Below are 21,667 nucleotides of genomic sequence, written 5' to 3' on the forward strand. Positions count from 1 at the left end.
TATTGAATTATTGAATAAAATATAGTCAAAGATTATATGACTACAAATGCCCACTAGAAGTTTTACATGTTTACATTAAAATTATGTTCTCGGTTTTTTTTTTCTCACGTATATTAATGCATAAATGGTACGTTGCCGAATGAAACAAGGAGAGAGAGCGACACTCCTGGGAGTTTCCAGTTCAGCAGCGTCTCCTAACACACACTGACGCTGACGTCAAACTAAGCTAAGCTAACCTAGCCGACTGCTCGGCTCCGAACACTGCACTCCAAAGGAGCGGCTCGTCTCTATATACTTTCACCATGGATATGAGCAACATCCTTTCCCAGCTTGAAACTGTCAGTGACGGTGAGATTGAGACGGTCCTTCAGCAGTATAACCAGGAGGTGAGTGTTGAATGCGACCAAAACAAACCAATGTGCTAGCATCATGCTACCTGTACGATGGAAGCTAATTCACGTCAATGAACCGTCTCTTACAAATGAAAATAACGCAGCCTTTAATCGCGTGCATTTGTCGTCCAGCCATTGCACAAGACCGTATGAGAACTTAGATGTATGCTTCAATACTGTAGCGATGGTTTCATGCAACTGCCATAACAACTTTAGCGAGACAGTCGTGCTGACACTTGAACAAGATGTATTGAAGATTGAAGATATAAACTCAACGTGTGAGTGACTGTGTACTTTCTTTCAGAACAGCCAAACCTTTACCTTTAACCCCCAAGAAGAGAAGCTGCGAAGTGTAAGTGGAGTCGCATGTACGTGTGTTATCGTGCTGCATACTGAGAGTTCACGTTTGTCTTTGCAGAAACTGTGCCAGAGTGTGTTAGCGGTGCTCGGACTGCCAGTGCAGCCCAGCTGTCAGAGGACGTGCCTGGAGACGCTCCGCATCCTCTCCAGAGACAAGAAGGTCCTGGCACCTGTAGCCACCAAGGAGGGCATGTTAGTCCTGGGGAGGCTGGCCAGAATACCCACCAGAGAGACCCGCGATAGCCAGAGTCAGCCACAGTCCGAGGAAGAGCTTCATGTGGTGGTAGAGGCATTGAAGTGCCTTTGCAACATCGTCTTCAACAGTCCTGCAGCGCAGCAGGCCAGCGTGGACATAAAACTGCCTCATGGCCTGTGTTCAAACGTGTCCATGGCTCGCACCTGGAATCAGGAAGTGGGCCTCTTTGCATTACGCCTGCTCTTCCTACTGTCTGCCCTGCAACCCAACGTGAGGGAGGTCTTGAGGAGAGAGTGCGACGCTGTGAGGCTGCTCACTGACGTTCTGCAACACACACTGGACGTCAGCTGGGTCGGTCCATACGAAGTGGCAGCCCCAGACCCGCAGGCTCTTCCGCTGCCGGCTCATGACAATGAGATGGTGATGGAAACACTGAAGTCCTTGTACAACCTCACGTTGTCCAATCCCCGTGGAGAGGTGAGCGCAAAAATGCGTGTTGCTTTTCAGACAAATTATTCTGATTTATATAAGTTATTTTCCTGTGGAGAATAATGAAATTAGTCTTACCATATTAGCACAAACAATGGTACTTTTACTCATTAAAGAAGATGTTGTTATATGCTGAAACTGAACTAAGATTTGGGGTATATTCAACATATCCAATCACTGCTTTTGCTGCTCAATTTTGGGACCTGCTGACACGGCAGACAGGTAAAACAGTTTTGGAGATTGTCAGTGGCTAGAACTGATGTACCTCACTAGCATAAAAACCTTTGCTCACCCACTAGATAACAAACTTGCTTACTAGTTTCTAGTCAGTAATTTAACAAAGTAAATGTTTGCACTAGTTGCTGCCTGCTATCTTTCCCTCTGCTTTTTCATCTGGCCAAATGCTTTGTGAGCTAATAATAATGTTGCTTAGGAGGACGACCACCAGTTTCGCCGCATCACAGGGATCCTTCGTCACCTGTTGATGATAAGGACAGAAACAGAGGATAAAACTGAAGAAGTTCACAGGTAAGATGTGACTGGCTTCTCTCAGTTCTGGGATACGTTGGACTCAACAATCCAATATGGTGGATGCAGTGTTCTGATATTTGCCTACTGTGATTTGCATCTTCTGCGCAAACACACACATTGGATAAGTTGCAAATGTGGAGAAGATCTCCCGCAGTATTTATAAACTACATCACAGCTTGTTTTATCCTTTTTGGTGTTTGAATGAGGCGTTACTGGTGTCTCGATCTGAAACTTGTCTTGTCCACTCTTGTCTCTAGTCATGCTGTTAACCTGCTCATGAACCTCCCCGTCTCCTGCTTGTCTGTGTTCATCGATGTTCCCGTTCAAGGAGGTGACGAAAAATATGGTGGGAAAAATTTGGATGCTGTACAGGTGCTATTGGACTTCATGGAGAGAAGAATTGACAAGGTAAGAAATGGCACTCTTGTTTCCATCAGCTCAACTGTTTTGAAATACTCTGCAAAGTTCCAGCTGGGAAATGTCAGTAGAAGCTGTAGAATAAAGTCATCATAATATTGCAGCTGTTTGGGGTTTGTATTAGTGGTATTAATAAATCACAGACAAGATATTATGACTTTTTTAGCTCTTCTTTTATTGACACCTGCAGCTTTCTTCACTACTGTCTGTAAGATGTGTGTCATATCTGTCCCGTCAAACAGGAGTGCAACTACAAAGAAGGGCTGACCCCTGTGCTCAGTCTCTTGACTGAAGGCTCTCGCTGCCACAGAGAGTTTCGTCGATACATCAAAGCTCAGGTACAGCACGGCAGCTGTTGCTTCTTGTTTTCATCTGAAACCCACGAGTTGAAGTTTGTGCTCTTCACTCCAGGTGCTGCCTCCACTGAGAGATGTGACAACACGGCCGGAGGTTGGGACGACCCTCAGAAACAAAGTGGTGCGACTGATGACTCATGTGGATTTGGGTGTTAAGGAGTCAGCCGCTGAGTTTCTTTTTGTCTTGTGCAAAGAGAATGGTAAGTTTCTTGTGAAGAGTCTTGTGAAGAGACCTGCGTGGAATGGTTTTGTGGTGTCTCTTCGCAGTTAACAGCTTGTTGAAGTACACTGGGTACGGAAACGCTGCCGGGTTTCTGATGGGCCGGGACTTCCTGACCAGAGGGCGAACACAGGGTCAGTATTCGGAAGATGAAGACTCTGACACCGAGGAATACAAGGCAGCAAAGCCGTTGTAAGTCAAAAGCAACTCTGCATTGATCCATCCAAACTGTTGGTGGTATTTTAGAAAGTTGTTTTGTGTATCTTCCCTCACAGCATCAACCCTGTGACGTGTTCGGTGGAGGAGCCGACGCCCAACCCAATGGATGAGATGACGGAGGAGCAGAAAGAGTATGAAGCCGAAAAGCTGATCACAATGTTTGACAAGCTGGCGAGGTAGGTTCATGACTCTGAAAAGATCTGCCGATGACAAGTATGGGAAACACGTGTTGGGTATTTTGTGTAGCTCAGGATTAGGATTCGCTTTATCGTCATAGTATACTACAAGTAGTTACAACGAAATTCTATCACTCCCATCCAGGTAGACATGCATGACATACAGGGGAGACGGAAGTCACGTTCATAGATGAGAAATGGAAACACAAGGCAGGAGGAGGGAGAAAAAAAAGCAACTCCCAAATTAGGCTCCCGTGAGGGGGACACAGTGTGGGATTTGGAAAAAACCTAAGCACATGAGCAACATCGAAGACAAAACTCAAGGACTGCACATATCTGAGAGGGGGAAGGTTATTGGGATGCGAGTGCTCCCAGTGCAGATATTGGTGAGGGAGCCGCTGCCACACTGGGCGCCGCCAACCAGCCTGCCATGTTGCCCTGTGAGGGAGGGAGAGAGGCGCGATAGGGGCCAAAGAAGAGTCAGTGATGGGAAGGAAAACTTCCAGGAGAGTTGTGCGACATTGGGGCCGGAGATAACAACATGTTTTGGGTGTCACTCTCTTCAGCCCAACTTTTAATTCACATCAAATGAGCACATAAGTAATGGTCTGAGTTGGACATCTGGTAGAGTTCCATGTATTAGCCCCGAGTATTGTTATGATTCATTATTTCCTCTGCCAAGATCCTTATCACAATCCTGACCTTTTGAACAAGAGCCGAGACTCCTGTGTGTTCCACATCTGACGGTAACTGTGAGTGTGACTCCTGCCAACCGACTCATCAGCGCAAGAATCTCAGGCACTTAGTCAATTAGACTTGGACTTCCAGCACAGCAGCGCTTCCAGCAGGTGTAAATAGAAGGTGTCGTTAACGCCGCACGGTTAATTATCGCCTAATTGGCTCACCGCCAACCGGTGGTTCTGACGGAGGCCAGTTTCTTAATGGTACCTGACTTCATTTCACATCATCTGAGGAGCCAATCAGCCTGCTGATGCGGACAGCTCGGCGGCGTCAATTCAGTTTGGGCAGAACATAGATGGGTGTTGGGGGTGGTGGGGGAGAGAGAAAGAAAGCCGACCTCGTCATTGTCGTCTGGAGAGGACACGAGGGAGCGAGCTTTAATTGGGCACGTGCGGCCGAGAGCAGAGGATTCCATTCTGAGGCCACCGACTCTTTCTTCGTCCCCTCATTGAAGAGGTGTGGTGATGATGAAGAAGAGCGCCGACTCTCAGGAGATGCTGAGCGTCAGGCAGGAATGTGCCCTCCCTCCCCCTAAAACTGCTTAACTGGTCCTCCAATTAGCACATAGTCCACCTCCACCCCAGCAGCTCCCACACTCAGCGCCCCGCTCCCTGTCGCCTCCTCTGCTGAAGAGAGATTTTTGCCTCTAATTGGAGATGATCCCTCGTGTTTTTGTTTGTTTTCAGTCGGAACCTTGTTAGTACCTGCTGCCTTTGACATGTGACATTAGGAGGTTGATGGGTGACCTATGGAGTGAATGTACAGGAAATCATTTTGGATGTTGGGGGTAGGATACTCGCTGTATCGGCGGTTTCACACTGCGGGTTCTGTCTCGGGTGGCCTGAGTCCGATTCGCCCCCTTCTGCGCAGCCTCGCACCTCTGCGCCTCAGGCAATGTGCCTTTTTTTTCTCCTCAGCTGGCGGCACAAAATAGCTGGCTTGTGAGCCACGACGAAGCAGGTCTCAAGGAAGTCGCACAACCTGTTTACCACCATCGTCTGGACCAAATAATTTCTCTCAATTCTTAGTACTACATGTCGTCGTTACCTCAGATATGGACTGATGACGGAGCTCCGCCACTGCTGTAACAGAATGTGGCATTTCACAGCCAAAACTAAACATGGAAGAGTGTTGTCATGTTTAATTTACAAGGAAATGGCGGAAACAAGCTGCGTAATACAGAGCGTCTTGACTGATCCACGCTGCTCTCACAACACCTTGAAGACAGTGAGAGAGACTACTGACGATTGAGAACATTTTAATCATTTAAGTACAGATCCAGACGTCAGAAATGATCGAGGAATAGTCTGGTGGTCTTCAGTAACTTATAGGGAAAACCAGCATCTTTCCTCTTCGCTGTCCTCATGCAGACAGTTGCAGGATCACAGCAGTGAAAACAGTTACTGTAGAGCGCAGCGCTATTCATTGAAGCAAATCTGTCTGTCAATAAAATCAGGTGTTTATCAGCCTAATAAAGACGAAAACACGTGAGTTATCAAACATCTGCACACATCACAAGTCACAGACCGCTATGCTGCGCTCCCACTCACCTAAGTGTTCTGGGAGTTTGGGAAGTTGTTTTTGTATGATGTTGATGCCCAGACAGCGATCGGACCCTTTGCTGCCCGGCATCCGAGTTGCCTGAGGTGAGAAGCTCGCCTCCCTGGGCAGAGTTTCCCGAAACGAGGTGCAGCTCTCCAGCTGGGATCAAGTCCGCGGCCAAAACCCAACTGGCTTGTGTGCACATCTCGGACTTCTGAGCCAAACACGCTTTGTCTTGAGACAGAACCTGCAGTGTGAAACCACCCTTAAAATCCTTTCCTCTCCTGCAAGGTCTTTTCTTGTTCAGTCACAGTTATTTACCAGATGTTGCACGTTTCTACATCTGCGATAAGCAACGATGTATGTATCTGCGATAAAACTTAGTTATTAATATACTGAAGTGAATTGTGTTGGTTGTAACTTGGAGCTGAAAAAGCAACTGTCATCATGGGAGTGGTTGTCTTTCAGTGGCCAGCATTGGTGGCTGGTACTGGTTCCTGTCTCCCATGATCTTGGAATTTGGTTTTAAGATTTCGGTTCATCATTTTCTGCTCCAATGTGAAATCTATATAAGTGTAGCAAACATGGGAAACAACGGTTTCCACATATCTGCTTTAGGGTGGCCATGAAGGCCTTGGTGAGGTCAGCACTTCTGTGGTAGGAAGAACAGCTCAGTCTGGTTAAGTCATCCTGACAAGAAATCATCCATCTTAAGTCCAGGTGCTTTGGTCTCTGGTTCTTCGATGTGTTGGTCAAATTCTTATCAAGTGTTTTTACATAGAAAACTAGCCGTTTGAACCATGAATATAATTTTTAAAAAACTGGGTACGCGATGGTTGAATATGATGCTTGGCGCTGACAGCAAAATCTGAACATTTGGACATTTCCCAAGTTATCATTGTGATGATTTAGACAGGTAGTTTGGAGATGGCTCATCTGGGCGGGAGCGCTGACACATGGTGCAGCTTTAATTGGATTAGGATGAGGAGGCGGCCGGGTCTTTGAGGAGATTAGTGCGAGTGCTGATCCTGTAATTAAACTGCCACCGCAGAGAGGGACAAGTGGCCGAGCAAAGCCAGTGTCCGTCAGTGGGGGAGGGGCCTACAGAATGGACGGGACCGATTTGTAGACTGTCACAAAACACCGAGCTGTTGAGCTGCTGTCCCTGAAATGTTGGCTCTTCTGGTGAGAGTTTTTGTTCTCACCTGGATCTTATGGAGGCAAATGAAGATTAAAACAGGAAGTGCTGTGTCAGACTTGAAATATACTCTGTGTGATGTATGTGCAAGTCTTCTCAATTGGAGTTTTTAATGGGTCAGTTCTAATTTGAGGTCCTGAATTCCATTTCGACGCAGGCGTTAACTAACTTTGCAGGAAGCAAGCTGCTATCCTGTTCTTTCTGTCATATCAGTGATATGTTTTTGTTTGTATGAAAAGACCAAGTCAAGCAGATGCCCACTGCACTCTTGCTGGATGTCTCTTTTAGCTCAAAGTGAGAGGAGTTTGTTGTCCATCTATCCAGCATGTGGGGAATCATAAGCAGTGAGGCGTCTTGGAAGCAGAGCAAACTTATTTCAGTCACTTGTGTCACACTGCTTTACTCAAGTCCTGTATGTGCTCATCATTACTGCAGAGGCCTCACCAGTCCTCGACTCCATCCTCCCCTCCATCCTCCCCTGACTTGTGAGTCACCAACATACCGGACCTTTCACAGCAGTCTTTCACAACACAATCACTCAACACTGAACTAAAACGAATACTCATTCGCAAAACAAACACATTGCTTGACTCGACTACCATTAATTGCATTTTCTATAGCTGCATCAATTGTTGCAGTGCATCATGGGACTTGTATGAGTCGGGAGAGTGTTTATAGATTAGTGCAGGCATGGCCAACCTGCGGCTCCATAGCTGCACGCGGCTCTTTCCCCAGTTTCATGCTTTCATATGAGTTATTTTAACTGCTGTGTTTTCCCCAACAGGCAGAACGTGATCCGGCCGATGGTCATGAGGCCTGACGGATCCTTAGGTCCTCTGGAAGAAAGCCTCTGTGATCCTCGGGCGCAGAAGTCGGGATCGGACTCTGATGAGTGAACTTTACTCCCACATTATATTTAGGCACAGACCACTGGGACCCCGGCGAACCCCTCACCGACACTGTAACTTCCATCCTTGTAAATCTGTCGCTGGAATTTTAATACTTGCACACGCATCCCACATTTGTTGTTTACTGAACTGCACGCAAGTGCAGTTTTTTAGTTGAAATGAAGACTTGGATTTATTTATATTCTCAAATGTTAATGCTGGTGATCTTCTGAAGTTGCTTCAGCATTTTAAACTTGCACCGTGTCACTGACTTCAATTTTTATCTGCTAGTTACGGTTCCCTCAGATAACACAGGATGTGTCATTCTGGGCTTCTGTGTTCATGCTTGCCACATCCTGTGTTGATGGATCGACTTCGAAAATGAGGTTTCCCCTCTGGCTCTGGTGAATCGCCACTGGTCACTGATTCGGCTCGACAGAAATTCCAGCACTTTATGTGAAATTGTTACAACAGAGGTTGAAAGACAAGTGGCGTGGCTCAAAAAAATGAGGTTGGAAATGTATTTCCAAATGCTTAAATGAAGACGGCCTTGCTATGTGAAACTGCACTGCGATATCTCCGGTTCTGTAACTCTCCAGAGTGGAAAAAGATTCCTCTCTGTCGTGACAGTGATGGTCCTGGAAATTGGAACTGCTGAGATTCTGGTGCGGCCTCTGATGAAGTGTGAAACTTGTGAGGCTGGAGAAATCTGGTGTTTATGTTGTTGGTCTGAAAGAATCATTCCATCTCCTCTGCTTTTTATGCTTCTGGCTCCATCTTTGTATGACGTATACAGGTGAAAATAAAGAGCTGATCACTTCATTGTTTGTTGATGATTCGTTTCTTTGGAAGCACAGTTATTTGAGCAACATACTTTTATTTGACTCACCTTTTGGAACAGATGGTCTGCTGCCTGCTGCATCCTCCATTGTGACCCGGCCGTGGTGAGAGACATGCTCAATGGGCAGTGCAGATCTCCAGGTACTAGCTATTGACACAATATTAGCTGCTTCTGTAGTTCCTAAACAAGCACCTCAGGGACATCAAGTGTTCTTCCATCCACCCCTATCGTGTCTACAGACCGTCCATGTGCTGACTGATGACCTGATCTGGGAGGGGTTTTTCTTCAGGATCCCATCCATGATGTCATCTGAGATTGGGAGTCTTTTATTTTGAGAAAGATTCTGTTTGTTTGGGATAATGTTTGACACATATAAACATTTCACTGGTATTCTGTGGAAGGCATGTCTCTGGATGTATTTTGGGGTGGCTCAGTCTTCTTCTTTTGGCTTCTCCCTTCAGGGGTGGCCACAGTGGATCATCTTCTTCCATCTCACCCTGTCCTCTGCTTCCTCTTCTCTCAAACCTACAAACCTCATGTCCTCCTTCACCACCTCCATCAATCTCCTCTTTGACCTTCCTCTCCACCTTCTGCCTGGCAGTTCCAACCTCAACATCTTCCTACCGATGTACTGGCTCTCTCTCCTCTGTACATGTCCAAACCATCTCCATCTAGCCTCTCTGACTTGGTCTCCTAAACACCTGACATGTCACGACATTTTGGGGTGACTCAGTAATAAACAAAAATACATTTATTACAAACCTTTATTAAATACATTTAAAATAGTTTTCCTGATAAAACATGAACAAGTGCTTTAAGGTTACGGATCATTCACTGAAAGAACCTGAATCGTAGTGTGAACACCTCCAGTGCTTCGTCTTCAGTGACTCAGGTGGGACGAGGCCGAACTCTTGCTGTCCGTCTCTGAGTCGGTGTCCTCGCCACCACTGAACTCTGACATCATCGGGTGGTCAGAGCCTTCTGGAACAGGTGGAGCGATGCTGACCAACGGTGGCAGATTCTACCAGCACAGAGAGAAACCATGTTTCTGTTAATGGGTGTGTTGGACAGCTCCGCCACTGAACAAGATCAGGCTTTCGACAGGCAACACAGCAGCACCCTGTACTATTCTGAAATGGAAGAACCCACCGCTTCTGCTCTCATCATCAGTTCCTCGATCTCTGTGTTACAGCTCAGCAAGTCGGCAAAGCGTCGGACGGTCGTCTCCAGGTCTCCCAGCTCCATGTAGTCCCCCCTGCGTAAGGGGCTCTTCTGGAATGGACCCACGGCGTCCCGATTCAAGAGGAGACGTGGGACAGTGGAGCGTACTGTATTGACCAGGCTGGCAAACGGCTCGATCTGATAGGATGATAAATATGCAGAAGTAGGAACAAAGTTCTAACCATCCAGAGCCCTGCGCCGACCAGAACACCAAACTGCAGATGAAGATTTGTAAAAGCAGCTTCTATTTACCTGCAGAGAGGTTCCCATGATGATGAGTAGGTCCGTTTTGGGGAAGTCCACTGTGTTAAGGAAATACTTCTGTGGAAGGTCCTCCCCGAAAAACACGACATCGGGTTTGACGGTTGCAGAGCAGAAGCCACACACAGGGACCTTGTCGTTCATGATCGAGAGCTGGGGAGAAGACTTGTTCGATGATCGGAGGTCGAGAAAGAAGGGTTGAAAATCTCAGTTGTACCTTGGCCTCATCGGCTGGGTAAGGTGTGTAGCAGAGATGGCAGGAGGCTGTGGCGAAACTGCCGTGTGCTTCCACCAGTTTGTCTTCTGGAATACCGCACACTGTGGAATACGACTAGCATTATATTTCACACCTGAACATCAGAGGAGACGTTGGACTTTTGCTCACATTTCTCCAGCCCATCGATGTTCTGGGTGTACAACCGCAGCAGCAGGCCTTTGTGATGCAGCATACGCAGGAAGTAGTGGACGTAGTTGGGGCGATGGCTGCCGGGGTACAGCTCCTTGGCCAGAGAGAAGAAGGGCTGCGGGTCGTTGGAAAAGTAGTCGATGTTGAAAATGGCTTCAGGATATGGGATGCTGTACTTCTCCAAGTTGGCGTAAAGACCCGTGCCTGGGGTCCTGGAGAGGGAGATCACCGTTGGCACCCGACGTTTTTAAAGCGGTTGCAGTGGTGCAGGAGCTGACCTGAAGTCGGGGATCCCACTGGCAGTGCTGATTCCAGCTCCGGCCACCACCACCACGTTCTTACATCGACCAAGCTTCAGCAGCCGCACCACAGAGGCCAGACCACCTCCAGATCTTGACTTGGCTTCACACCCACCTTTGAGAACCGAACCCTGACTGAGACGATTCCCATCACTGGAATAGCAAAAGACACATAAGAGGCGGGGTCAAGGGCGGCGTTTCCAAAACCTCACCTCAACTCATCCTGTCCATCAACACTCATCTGGCTCAGCTCCTTGGTCAGACCCCAGTCACTCTGCTTCTTGCGCTGTTTGGCGAACAGACTGGGCTCTGGGTCTTTGCCTTTGCTCTGGGAGCTGGCGCTGCGCGTGATCCTGGTCGTGGGTTGGCGGGGCTTTTTGTTCAGACTGGACCTTGTTCGGTTCATTTTAAAAGCTGCTGCCAAACAAATGGGAGGACAGAAGCTTAACCAACCAAAGATGCAGACAATCCCTATGCTGACATCACCCCAAAAATCCATTTCTATTTTAAACCCACTGTGTAACACAAGAGCAGCCAAAAGCTCACACTATGGCTTCTGATTATTAGAGTATTAGAGCAGTGATTCTTAACCATAGAGCTGAGGCCCATGGTTGGGCCGCGAGCGCCCCCTAGGGGGCCGCTTAAAGTTTTTGGTTTTACACCTCTGGGCCATCAGGGCCGAGACGTTAAGTTTTAATACACAGAAGAAACACTTTACTTATCTTCTTTAGAGTTTATTTATGTAAAATTAAAATATTTTATGACATTTAGACGTTTTATTCTATTTATTTTGTTTAGAATTTTATTCATGACGTACAACTTTTTCAATTTTCTCACCAGTTTGCATCTAAGGTATTTTTTTTTCTTCTTTTTTCTTTAGTAAATTTGATGAACATGAATTGTGCTTGGTTCTGCTGCTGTTTGAACTTTTCCATGACTAATATCTTTGCACTGATCACATGGTTTCAAGTCATTTCACAAGGTTTTGGTTTGTTTACATGTGTGGTTATTGAATCAAATTAGTAACTCTGAAATCAGAAATCAGTCATCACAGTACTGAATCACTGAATCCTCCGGATCCACTTCTTGTGGAAAAGGTGGGCCCCAAGATCAAAAAGGTTAAGAGCCACTGCATTAGAGAACTGTGGCAGCACTTGTCCTTCCTTGTAAAATGACAGTTATATCAATTTTCTTTAGCATGAACTCGCAACATCTGTCAAAGCATATTGCTTTGTATAAGAGGTCTATTTTCATATCCGTCTTTTTCACACAGGCACGAGCTTCCTGTTTGTTTCGCATAGACACACGGTGGAACGCACCACAATAGCAGTGGGGCATATTGGAAAGCACTTAAACTGCATTAAAACTTTGCATTTTTTGGTTCCCAGTTGTAACAGCTTGACTGTCCGAGGCTTTAACTGTCCGAGGGTGGCGAAGGGTGAGGGGAGGGGGGGTCGAAAGTTGAAAAGAAGGTGGCAGAGGTGAAAGAAAAGCGTAGATTGACTGTGTGTCAACAAACCCAGCTGGAAGAGAAAAGAGGATGCCCCCTAACGGCCCCCTAAAACTGAGGAGAAGGAGAGCTGGGGGTGCGGAGATAAATGATGCGGGGGCGGGATTCAATAAAGAGGGAACACAGGAGTAGAAGAAGAGGAGGAAGAGAGGGAGGAGGGGACCTCTAAAGCTATTCTGGGTCTTCTAACTTCTTCCTTGAGCAATGACAGCGAGTGATCGGGAGCTGCAGTGACCAAGAAAACAAGAGTGCTACTGCTCATAAAACAAGATTTGGCAGAGGCCACCTAGTGGACGTCGAGATGATGCTGCTACTGTAGAAATAAATACACCAAATTCGGATATGAATTTTGCATGATTGTAGATGCATGAAAACCCCAACACATCTTTAAAATTTTAAATGAAAATTCATCAGAAACAAGCTATGGAGACAAAACGGACTGGATTTTTCATAGAAAGTCTGACGGTGCAGCCCATGAAATGCATCATCCTTCAATAACAAATCCCAGACTGAAAGACAAAAGGCTTTAAAGGGGATTTGGGACCGCGACACACACACCCACCTCAGCAACCCTCCCTTTCTTGTCCTTTCCCTTGCTGGCTGTTTGTGGACCACCAGGGGTGACGCTGCTCATATGAGGGTTACAGTTGTCGCACTAAACAACAGTGCTCATTGTTCACACTCCTAAAGCGTCCATTTCGTTTTAACAGAAATCCAAACACCGCCTCACAGGTTGGTGTTAAAACAAGCGCTCATAATTTATAGGCACAGCTTATATGTTGGATAACTACGCTTAATTATATTCCGCCATAATTTTATTCTATAAAACATGGAATATTGTTGTCATTATATGTAGTTTGTATGTGCCATCTTCACTTTCCAAAGACACAGAGCAGACAAACAACTACTTCTGACAGGTTGCTGTAGTCAAAATATGCATGCATATGCTTCATCATAATACCTCATATCCATGTTTGGATGGCAATACAATGTTTGCTGACCATAAAGTCAATATCATATGTCCATGTAGCATCATTTGATGGATGTTTGGCATTTGAATGAAACTTCATAGTGAAGCAGAGCACAGAACTAGGTTCCTTTTATACTTTATAGTACAGTAGCTGCTAAAAGTACACCAAGGTTTCCACCACGATTTTTCTCAGCAAAGAAATTCTGTGGCAAGTGACCCATGTAAAATTCGATGTAGTACACATGCCAAGTCTATAGGTGGCGTTGTATTGCTGTGACGCCTGGCAAAGTATGAAAGTATAGAGGCATCTTTTATCAGCAGAAAGAAAAAATCTGTAACTATACTATTGCTCTACATTCATTTTATCTGTACGACTCAACACATTTTTTGCATTTCAACGAATGAATGAATGAACTAGTGCAGCATCAAATACGGACAGAAGCGCAGCCACTGAACTGACGTGCGCCAGTTTCCAATAAAAACTCCCAAGTAAATTCCAGTCCAGTCGCAGTAAAGAGGTGCTGACCGACACGTAAAGGAGTTCATGAGGGCGACACATCAGCTGTGTGCTGAAGGGAACGCTGTTTAACGAGGTTTTTCTCCGCGACAAAACAGTTCACCCTTCACTTGGAACAAAGTCGAGGAGCAGTTGGTTTGATCCCCGCGGCCTCCCGCAGGAGGCGCCGGGCTCCTCGGTCGCCATGGAAACCTCTTCAATAGTTGGAGAGGAAGCAGCCCTGCGTCTGTGTTTCCCACCTGCTCGCTAATGACGCATCGCTCTGTGTCGCGTCTCTGTCAAAGCCTCTCGGTCCGCGCGCACAAAGCAGCTCGTGCTCATTTGTGTTGAACATTGTTTGTCCGCGCTACAGAAGGAGGCGGCTGACAGCCACTTCTGCCCGCGCAGTCGATGACTTTTGTCCCATTAGTCGGCGAGGACGCCCGAACCTTGAATAAACATCAATCGGCGGAGGACGAGGTGTGATGCCGCAGCACCAGGCCACGTGACCCGACGACAGCTCGCATCCACAATACTCAGACTTGGATCAAGTTTTCAAGCGGTGACCTTGACCGTCGCTTCGAACCTGTCGTGAATGTGTGAGGTGTATTTCATCTGACTGCACTCGTTATGGAGCCCAAAAGAATAACAAACAACCGATGAAAAAAAAAAAACATCCGGTACAGACAATTTGTAATTCACTTTAAAAATGGTTATAGAACTACAGACACATTGATACACTAGCACTAGTTTTTACTTGTTCATTTACCCAATGAAAAAATAAAATCGGCTAACCTGAAAGCTGTTACTTTCTGAAAATAAATAAATAAATGCAGGCGGAGTTTTAACGTATATTCACGAAAACTATATTGCTTCCATCCGCGATGGAGTCATACTATCGTCAACAGTGAAGACGGGGCAATAAAAAGGTCACAGTGACATCTACTGGCCTAAACTGTTCCATTACATCCCAAGTAAATTGTTCTAAAATTGTTCTTAAACGTCACCACAGCTTAAGAAGCTTCAAGTTTTAACTACACAGAGGAATATAAAAACAACAACAATAATAAAAATATTGCGTTATTTCATCCTATATAATAAAGGTTATCCCAATCGTGTACTGTAAAATAATAGATTGGGTTATAATAATATTTGTATCATGAATTTAAGAACAGACACCATACGAAAATCATTCTCTATATTAAACAAATAGATGAATGATTGAATAAAGCGGTAAAACACTTCATTGGAATATAACTTGATGTTTTGAATACTGTTTATATTAAGTGTTTCCTCGTAGGTTTGATATTTATTCACGTGGAAACAAAGAACAATAGTGTATTGATAATTTGGGTCCAATGATATGGATTTCATTCATTTTGAAGATACAGAGGTTCAATTTCTCCACAACCACTGGCATTGACGTCGTCTGACATCAATAATAACATCATTTACATTCCAACTGTAGTGTTTTATTCCGGATGTTTCGTATGTGTGGTTGATTCCCAGTGTTTGGTTTTGTTAGACACGCACGTATTAAGCGCGTGTTCACACCATACAAACGAAATATTTAGTTGCTGAACTTGCAAAATTAAATGCAACCAAAAAAGAAACAATAAAGATTGTTACCTGTCTGTCCTCCCGATAACCGCGACTCCTGTCTGCGGGCAGAATCTGCAGCATCCAATACGAAGATATTCTCAATTCACGCTTTTGTCGCTTTCATTCTACGAGGTCTGCAGGACTTAACCGGACACAAACTCGCGCGGGAAACCGCCTGTCAGATCACGTGACATTGTGTTTCCGCCTTCCTTTGTCATCCAAGAGCTTTGTGTTTTTTTCTTCTTCAACACTTAACTATACTCACATATATCATTATTTTTGTAATTTCAATTCTATGTGTATGTATTTGTAAAGCAGTGATATTTAATTTTTAATGAGTTGGTCAGTTGTCGCTGTTGACGTCATCAGCCATGGTCGCCCCCTAAAACAAGTTATTTTCCACCTTCCAAACGTCTCAACCATCGTAATATGAGTAGACTACGTCATTAATATTATTTTTCTCCCGATAAGTTTCAGACTAGAGATGGGAAATCTCCCTTGTAAGGCCAGTAAACCATTATTATTTCAGTATGTTTTGTTTACATTTTTGCGACAGCTAAAAAATGAGTCATTTGCGCCGCTTAAAAAAATTAAATTCACTATTAAAAAATAAACAAATAAATAGAAATAGGAAATAACTGATTTGCATACTAAAACGAACTCTGCGTCACTTCCGCCGTAGAGTGTGACGTATATCCGCTGCCCACATCCAAGACATCTGTCATTAAACTCATAAAGTTCGTCATCCATAGACACACATTTCACTGTCTTACGCGCTGGTCTGAGGCACAGGCCAGCGGAACACGCGTCTGTCCTGAATTGTGGAAATATTTTTTGCTCGTATCGTTGGATGTTTAAAGAGGCGAGTGTGTGCAGCTGTGGACACACTGTACCTCTGAGGGGCGGGGACTAAAGTTTTCCAAAAAAAAAAACAACCACATACATGCAAACGTTTTCCACCACCAGCCGCTCTGGTGTCTGGGGCTGAAATCATCGGAAATTTAAGAAGTAACCTTAGTCTATAGTATATACACACATTTCTAGGGACAGAGAATACACATCGGAAAAGCGTTTACGAATCAGGTAAGTAACTACATGGTCGAGTATGTGGGATGTGTCAGCCATTGCGACTTTCAGACGCCAGAAAAACAGTGATAACGTTCTCTTACTAATGACTGCAGTGTTAACTTTCACTGCTAAAGTTGAAAAGTTGCCTAAACCTCAACGTAAGGGCTCTAATAGTCAAGAGTGGAATACGTGTGTACGCTGGTGTTTGTCGGATGACGTGTCTGCCTTGACGTTGCTGGAAGACGAAGTCAGTCGACGTCTCAAATATAGCACTCTTATTTTCATGCTCACTAATCTCCAGTCCGGTTATTGTATTGGCGTTTCAATATTATGAAGAAAACTACCCTTCTTCTTCAGTGTTGGATTATCCTTTGTAGCTTAGGTTGCTAGTAACTGTTGTGCACACATGTTGAATAATGTATATAACGCAACACACCACAGTCCATGCTAATATATTTATGTGTAAGACGAAGCAGCTATGGAGTCTGTTTTTTTCCCTTATTTATGGGGTGGTTTGTTATTGCAATATCAGCAAATATACACAGAACTCCCATAAGATGATAGCCAGCTATAGTTTGGGTTGGTTGAACGGGTCTCGAGTTGTCAATAAGTTGTGGGATGACACTGTTGTGCAGTAGCTTGAATATAATTTAACGGTATGGAAGGTCATGGATGGCCAAGCCTCAATGATGTGGAACTTGGATTTAACAGGCAACTCCTATCAGTGTTGGACAGGAAAATGTCCTCTCCAAAATGGGATCATTGTGGCTTTTTGCTGCATATGGCTTGGAAGAAAGAATGCCCTTTGAATAACATGAAACACTAGAATAAGATGTTTAAAACAATATACAACGTTCACGTTTTTAAGAAAATTATATTGTTCTGACTCAATTGAATTGCTTAAACAATGCATTGTTATCCTTACGGTGTGCACATGTCTACAGCGAGAGGAGAATCATACATGTTTGTATGAAGTATCTTGACTTTCTTAGTGAAATATAGAGACCAGATCCCAATAAGAAAGATGTTGCTTCATTCTACATCCTCCAGTAGTGAGGTTGACTCTCATTGTGACTGCTTCATTTTCTCTCCCTATATTTGTAGGTCACTTATTTGTTTCATATTCATCTAAACAGACACAAGTAGTTGTTGAAAAGCTGATTGTGTGAACCCGTCACATATGAAGTGCATTTTTCTGTTAGAAATATGACCTCAAAACACACAAGTTTTAACTGTATCTGTACTAAACATTGTTAATTTTAAACCCACTGAAAAGCTACAAAACATAAATAATACATCACCACTATATCACTCATTGCTTATAAACTTTTAAACATATAGAGTTTAATCAGTGTTCAACACTTGATCATGATTTGTTTGAGGCTTACAGGATGAAGAGCAGCCAGTCATCTGTTCTTCATCCTGTTGTGCAGCTCCGTGTGTAGACGGTGAACTGGTCTGCCTTGTTTTAGGATCCTCAGCACTCAGCACACCCTCAGCAATGCCCTTTATTGACACATGCTCCAGCCCTGACTGCTGGCATTCACTTTGTTTTCTGACAGCCGTGTGTCATGATGGTGTTAAACTAAAGTGTCCCTGAGGGGGGAAGCGGTATGTTGTCACTGCCGGGGACACTTAATACAAGTTGGTCTTAAAATGTGAGTCTTTTTTTTTTTTTTTTTAATCACAGATTTTATTTTTAATCTCCCGAGGTTGTTGATGTAACAGCTTAACTGTTACTGTCTTTTCTCAAACACTTTGATTGAGACTTCCAAGACATTCCCAATCTTATCCATGTGTCTGATCAAGGTTTGACTGCACAATGTCTCCCTGTTTTGACCTGGTGTCATCTTTACAGAGTGACCTTCCATTATCTTCAGCTCTTGTTGGCAACTCAGTCGTCTGCTTTTAAAGGTCCAGTCGCTGGTCATGGTGTTTCAGTAGTCTTCTGAGTGAGGGGACGCTCGGTCAAAAACATATAGTATATTGCACCGTCCTGAGGTGGGCTGGTTGAACTGGCAGTTGCTCTTTTTGCTGCCAACAAAGCCTCCCTGTGACTTGCACTCTGGATAGTTGCCCACAATGTGACGCCTTGATGCTGATGCCTTGCTCAAACAAAGGTCAGTACTTGCCAGAATCTTTGGCTGCCATTTAACAAACCTGCAACAACTCCTTTACAGAGCAATGAAAGTCCTCCCGCATTCATTTTGAGCGTATGTGGTTTATTCGCGCTTCAGCCTCTGTGAGCCAACAAGCGAGTTTAGTTTTAAGTCTGGAATATTCTGTCTTATCAAAAATGATTTGCTCTGTGCCAAATCTGCCGAGCCGGTCATAATTGCCACATGAAACGTGTCACATGACCCTCTCATTTGTTTTCCCACAGAGATGAGTGAGGCGGAGCAGGTGCCCGAGGACATGCCTGCATGCCACGATGATGAGCCCGGGGATTCAGGTTAGATTTGTAGCGACCTAGTAAATTAAAAATGTGCTTATGAACTGTAGTGCCACATTTTTAAAAAAGTTAGTGTCAGCACTTGTGTGTGTTTAACACAAATTTGTTCTGGAGACAACATGGAAATGTATCATTCATCACACACAGATGTTTACATAATCCTTTTAATAGCAGTTAAATGTTGTCTGATCCACCAACAATTGTCTTTTGAGTTGCACGCCCTGGAAGTTAGTTCTATTCATAGTCAGTTTACTACAGATTATATCTGTCTTCAGTCTCTGTTCAGCGTTATATCATTGAGATCTGTTTTGTGTGTCGTCACAACAATAGAGCCTGTTGTTTGCTCACGAACAACAGCATGCACTTGCAAGTTAAGTGTATGTATTGAGGTTAAAACTTTGTTCTGCTCTCCATAAAAAAAGGCAGCAGCTAGAATTTTAAGCACATTTTAAAATAAAAAATTACACAAATTAATATGTAAGAATTGACAGAAAAAAAGTATTTTTTTAGGGGTGGGATTCGATTAAAAAAAGAATCGAATTAATTACAGAATTAGTGATTAATGTCAATTAATCGCAGTTTAATGGTACAAGAATATTTGCTACAAATGGCACATTTTTCAATTTGAATGAATTTGGTATATTACTGAATCAAATGATGACAAAATATTGTTCATTTTGCATCACTTTGCCAATTGCACAATAAATCACAATGGTGGCTTTATTCAAGTTTTTATATCACCTTATTTAAACCAATATAATATACTTAATTCTGAGCAATTGTTTGGCATTAGTATTTATGGATTCATCTGACTGTAATGTAACTACTATGAAGAGTGTCGCAGAAATATGTTGGCTATATTTCTCTCTCTATTATGATTTGTTTTAGCCCAGTAAAAGGCTGAAGCAATATGAAGCATAGTGCTTAACTCTCTACAAGTTTGAACCGATCTTCTTCTCCATCAGCCAAAGACCATCCTCAGCCACAGCCGGGCATGTTGGGCAGACTGGCGGGCGGCTTATACGGTGCCACCAAAGGGGCTCTAGGAGCCACAATCGAGGGTGTCACCTGGGTCGGAGGAAAGGGTCTGGACCTGACCAAGAGTGCCGTGAGCACCGTAGTTTCTGTGCCTGCCGCCGGCGTGGGCCTGGTCAAAGGCGGCGCCAGCGCATTAGCCGGTGGAGTGACGGCCGTGGGCTCCGCGGTGGCCAGCAAAGTTCCGATAGGAGGCAAAAAGAAAGACAAGTCTGACTGACGGATGAATGAGCCGTTCGACGCACACACTCACCACAGCATCCGGTCTGAGACGGCTGAGCAGGAAAACTTGTGCATGTTTTAATCTGGGGTCTGTGTTTACAATTCTTCTTCAGCTTCTGTTTTTATATACATACAAATGTTGTGTGTACATGTACTCTTCAACTTTGTGTCAAGGAAGTGTAAAGCAACAGCTTCCGGTGACTGTGATCTGTCGCAAATGAAAGCAGTCTTGAATGTCAGCGCCTGCTTTTCTATTAAACAATTTTGTAGTTCGTATTCGGGACCACGAGTGCTGTAGAGAGAGGCATGAAAAAGGCACCTTATGCGAGACTAACAATTTACATCATGATGGATGCTATAACTGACAACACCAACCAGGACCGCCTGCAGATTCTGTGGGTTTTCTAGTTACTGGTCTGCACTGGTCACAGTCTTTTCTACTTATGAAGCTGCCATTGCTGAAAGTAGACTGTCTCTCTGCGACCAGAAAACGACACCAATACATTTTTTTAACCTGGTTGAATCAGTCATTGTGGTCTAGAGCGCCCTCTGGTGTCATCGAATAAGCTGGTTTAAAGACACAACAGAAGTTCAATGGAAAGCTTTGGTCAGTTATGCAATGTAAGAATGCGAGTTTAGACATTTCTGTCCCTGATAAGTATTGGATGATCCAGGTGGAGTGAAATGAACTTGCTTCTACTTGTTCTGAAACATTTCTCCCCCTGCGCAGTCATTGGTTACATTCTGTACGATGCCAGGATTTCACCTTGCATTTTTTTAACAGTCATCTAAATCTGTCGACACAAAAACATGGATGATGAGTTGAGCTGTTACGGAGAGCTTGTTATTATCAGTGTTTTGTTTGGGAAATGAGAGTTGATGTATTCGAGCCTTGAAATAAAAGTTGATGCAGTGTGTGTGTGAGATGTGGATCTGTGTGTTGGTGTCAATAATTGTTTTCTTCTTTTCCCCTTTGCCATGACTCTTCAGATGAGCACTGCTGCAGGATTGGTTACCTTTAATCCACATGGGGGCAAATAAATCCACATAAATAAGCTGTTTCCATCTAGCACAGCTGATGTGGTCGAGTCAACGTGCAAAACAAACCTTGCAGCTAACATGTTGAATTTATTCCAAAACTATAATAAGTATTGTATATTCAAAGTCACAGTTGAAAATAAGACTTCAAAGCTCAGCAGTGGAAGTGATCTGAGTTTAACATCCAGCCTGTGGACAAGGGAACCTTTTCCATGGTCACTGTGATCCCTGTTTTGCTGACTTGCTGCTTTATTGGCATGTTGGTCCTTAAGATGGGCCTCTTAGTGACATTCGCCCTGAATGGCCAACTGCACTTTCACCAATAACTTCATATTTACATTCATTTAGGTGCAAATGGATGTTATTTTTTAGCATGATATGAAGAATGTGGCTGTGTACGCTCATTTAAAAAAAAAAAATAGGCACATTAGCAGGACTTGGTCAACATTGGTGCATTCAATATGACAGCCAGCCTTTAAACTTCCTGCACAGTGTTTCCCAGAGGCATCATCATATATATAT

At 44.2% G+C, this 21,667-nt stretch overlaps 3 protein-coding genes across 4 annotated transcripts; 2 read left to right on the forward strand and 1 right to left on the reverse strand.

Annotated features, from left to right (window-relative positions):
* The first annotated feature begins 197 nt into the window (after positions 1-197).
* On the forward strand, positions 198-8,564 carry ric8b (RIC8 guanine nucleotide exchange factor B). 2 transcript variants are annotated; one of them, XM_053886561.1, is made up of 10 exons: positions 198-386; positions 697-744; positions 811-1,425; positions 1,871-1,965; positions 2,226-2,376; positions 2,628-2,723; positions 2,797-2,941; positions 3,009-3,153; positions 3,237-3,356; positions 7,622-8,564. In XM_053886561.1, exons 1-10 carry the CDS (start codon positions 303-305, stop codon positions 7,731-7,733), a joined length of 1,611 nt encoding a protein of 536 aa, XP_053742536.1. In that variant the 5' UTR covers positions 198-302; the 3' UTR covers positions 7,734-8,564. The 2 variants fall into 2 exon arrangements, with proteins under 2 accessions (XP_053742536.1, XP_053742537.1); XM_053886562.1 differs by having other exon boundaries at positions 237-386; positions 702-744.
* An 800-nt stretch (positions 8,565-9,364) lies between these two features.
* si:dkey-103i16.6 (uncharacterized protein LOC557125 homolog) lies at positions 9,365-15,481 on the reverse strand. The gene is made up of 8 exons (XM_053885273.1): positions 15,358-15,481; positions 10,965-11,166; positions 10,732-10,905; positions 10,433-10,665; positions 10,265-10,365; positions 10,039-10,200; positions 9,715-9,924; positions 9,365-9,586 (listed from the first exon to the last, which is right to left on the reverse strand). The coding sequence occupies exons 2-8, from the start codon at positions 11,156-11,158 to the stop codon at positions 9,446-9,448; spliced, it is 1,215 nt and encodes a 404-aa protein (XP_053741248.1). The 5' UTR covers positions 11,159-11,166; positions 15,358-15,481; the 3' UTR covers positions 9,365-9,445.
* Positions 15,482-16,077: 596 nt separating this feature from the next.
* On the forward strand, positions 16,078-21,212 carry tmem263 (transmembrane protein 263). Its single transcript, XM_053886611.1, has 3 exons — positions 16,078-16,413; positions 18,782-18,850; positions 19,816-21,212. Exons 2-3 carry the CDS (start codon positions 18,784-18,786, stop codon positions 20,103-20,105), a joined length of 357 nt encoding a protein of 118 aa, XP_053742586.1. The 5' UTR covers positions 16,078-16,413; positions 18,782-18,783; the 3' UTR covers positions 20,106-21,212.
* The last annotated feature ends 455 nt before the right edge of the window (positions 21,213-21,667 follow it).

This window comes from Synchiropus splendidus, chromosome 14 (genome assembly GCF_027744825.2).
Source record: "Synchiropus splendidus isolate RoL2022-P1 chromosome 14, RoL_Sspl_1.0, whole genome shotgun sequence".
NCBI classification, from domain to species: domain Eukaryota; kingdom Metazoa; phylum Chordata; class Actinopteri; order Syngnathiformes; family Callionymidae; genus Synchiropus; species Synchiropus splendidus.

Coding starts and splice junctions, on each gene's coding strand:
- ric8b (XM_053886561.1), top strand. CDS start 303: ATGGATATGAGCAACATCCTTTCCCAGCTTGAAACTGTCAGTGACGGT. Junction 1,426..1,870: donor TGTCCAATCCCCGTGGAGAG/GTGAGCGCAAAA, acceptor AATGTTGCTTAG/GAGGACGACCACCAGTTTCG. Junction 3,357..7,621: donor ATGTTTGACAAGCTGGCGAG/GTAGGTTCATGA, acceptor TTTCCCCAACAG/GCAGAACGTGATCCGGCCGA.
- si:dkey-103i16.6 (XM_053885273.1), bottom strand. CDS start 11,158: ATGAACCGAACAAGGTCCAGTCTGAACAAAAAGCCCCGCCAACCCACG. Junction 10,666..10,731: donor AGTGGGATCCCCGACTTCAG/GTCAGCTCCTGC, acceptor CTCCCTCTCCAG/GACCCCAGGCACGGGTCTTT. Junction 9,925..10,038: donor TCATGGGAACCTCTCTGCAG/GTAAATAGAAGC, acceptor TCATCCTATCAG/ATCGAGCCGTTTGCCAGCCT.
- tmem263 (XM_053886611.1), top strand. CDS start 18,784: ATGAGTGAGGCGGAGCAGGTGCCCGAGGACATGCCTGCATGCCACGAT. Junction 18,851..19,815: donor TGATGAGCCCGGGGATTCAG/GTTAGATTTGTA, acceptor CTTCTCCATCAG/CCAAAGACCATCCTCAGCCA.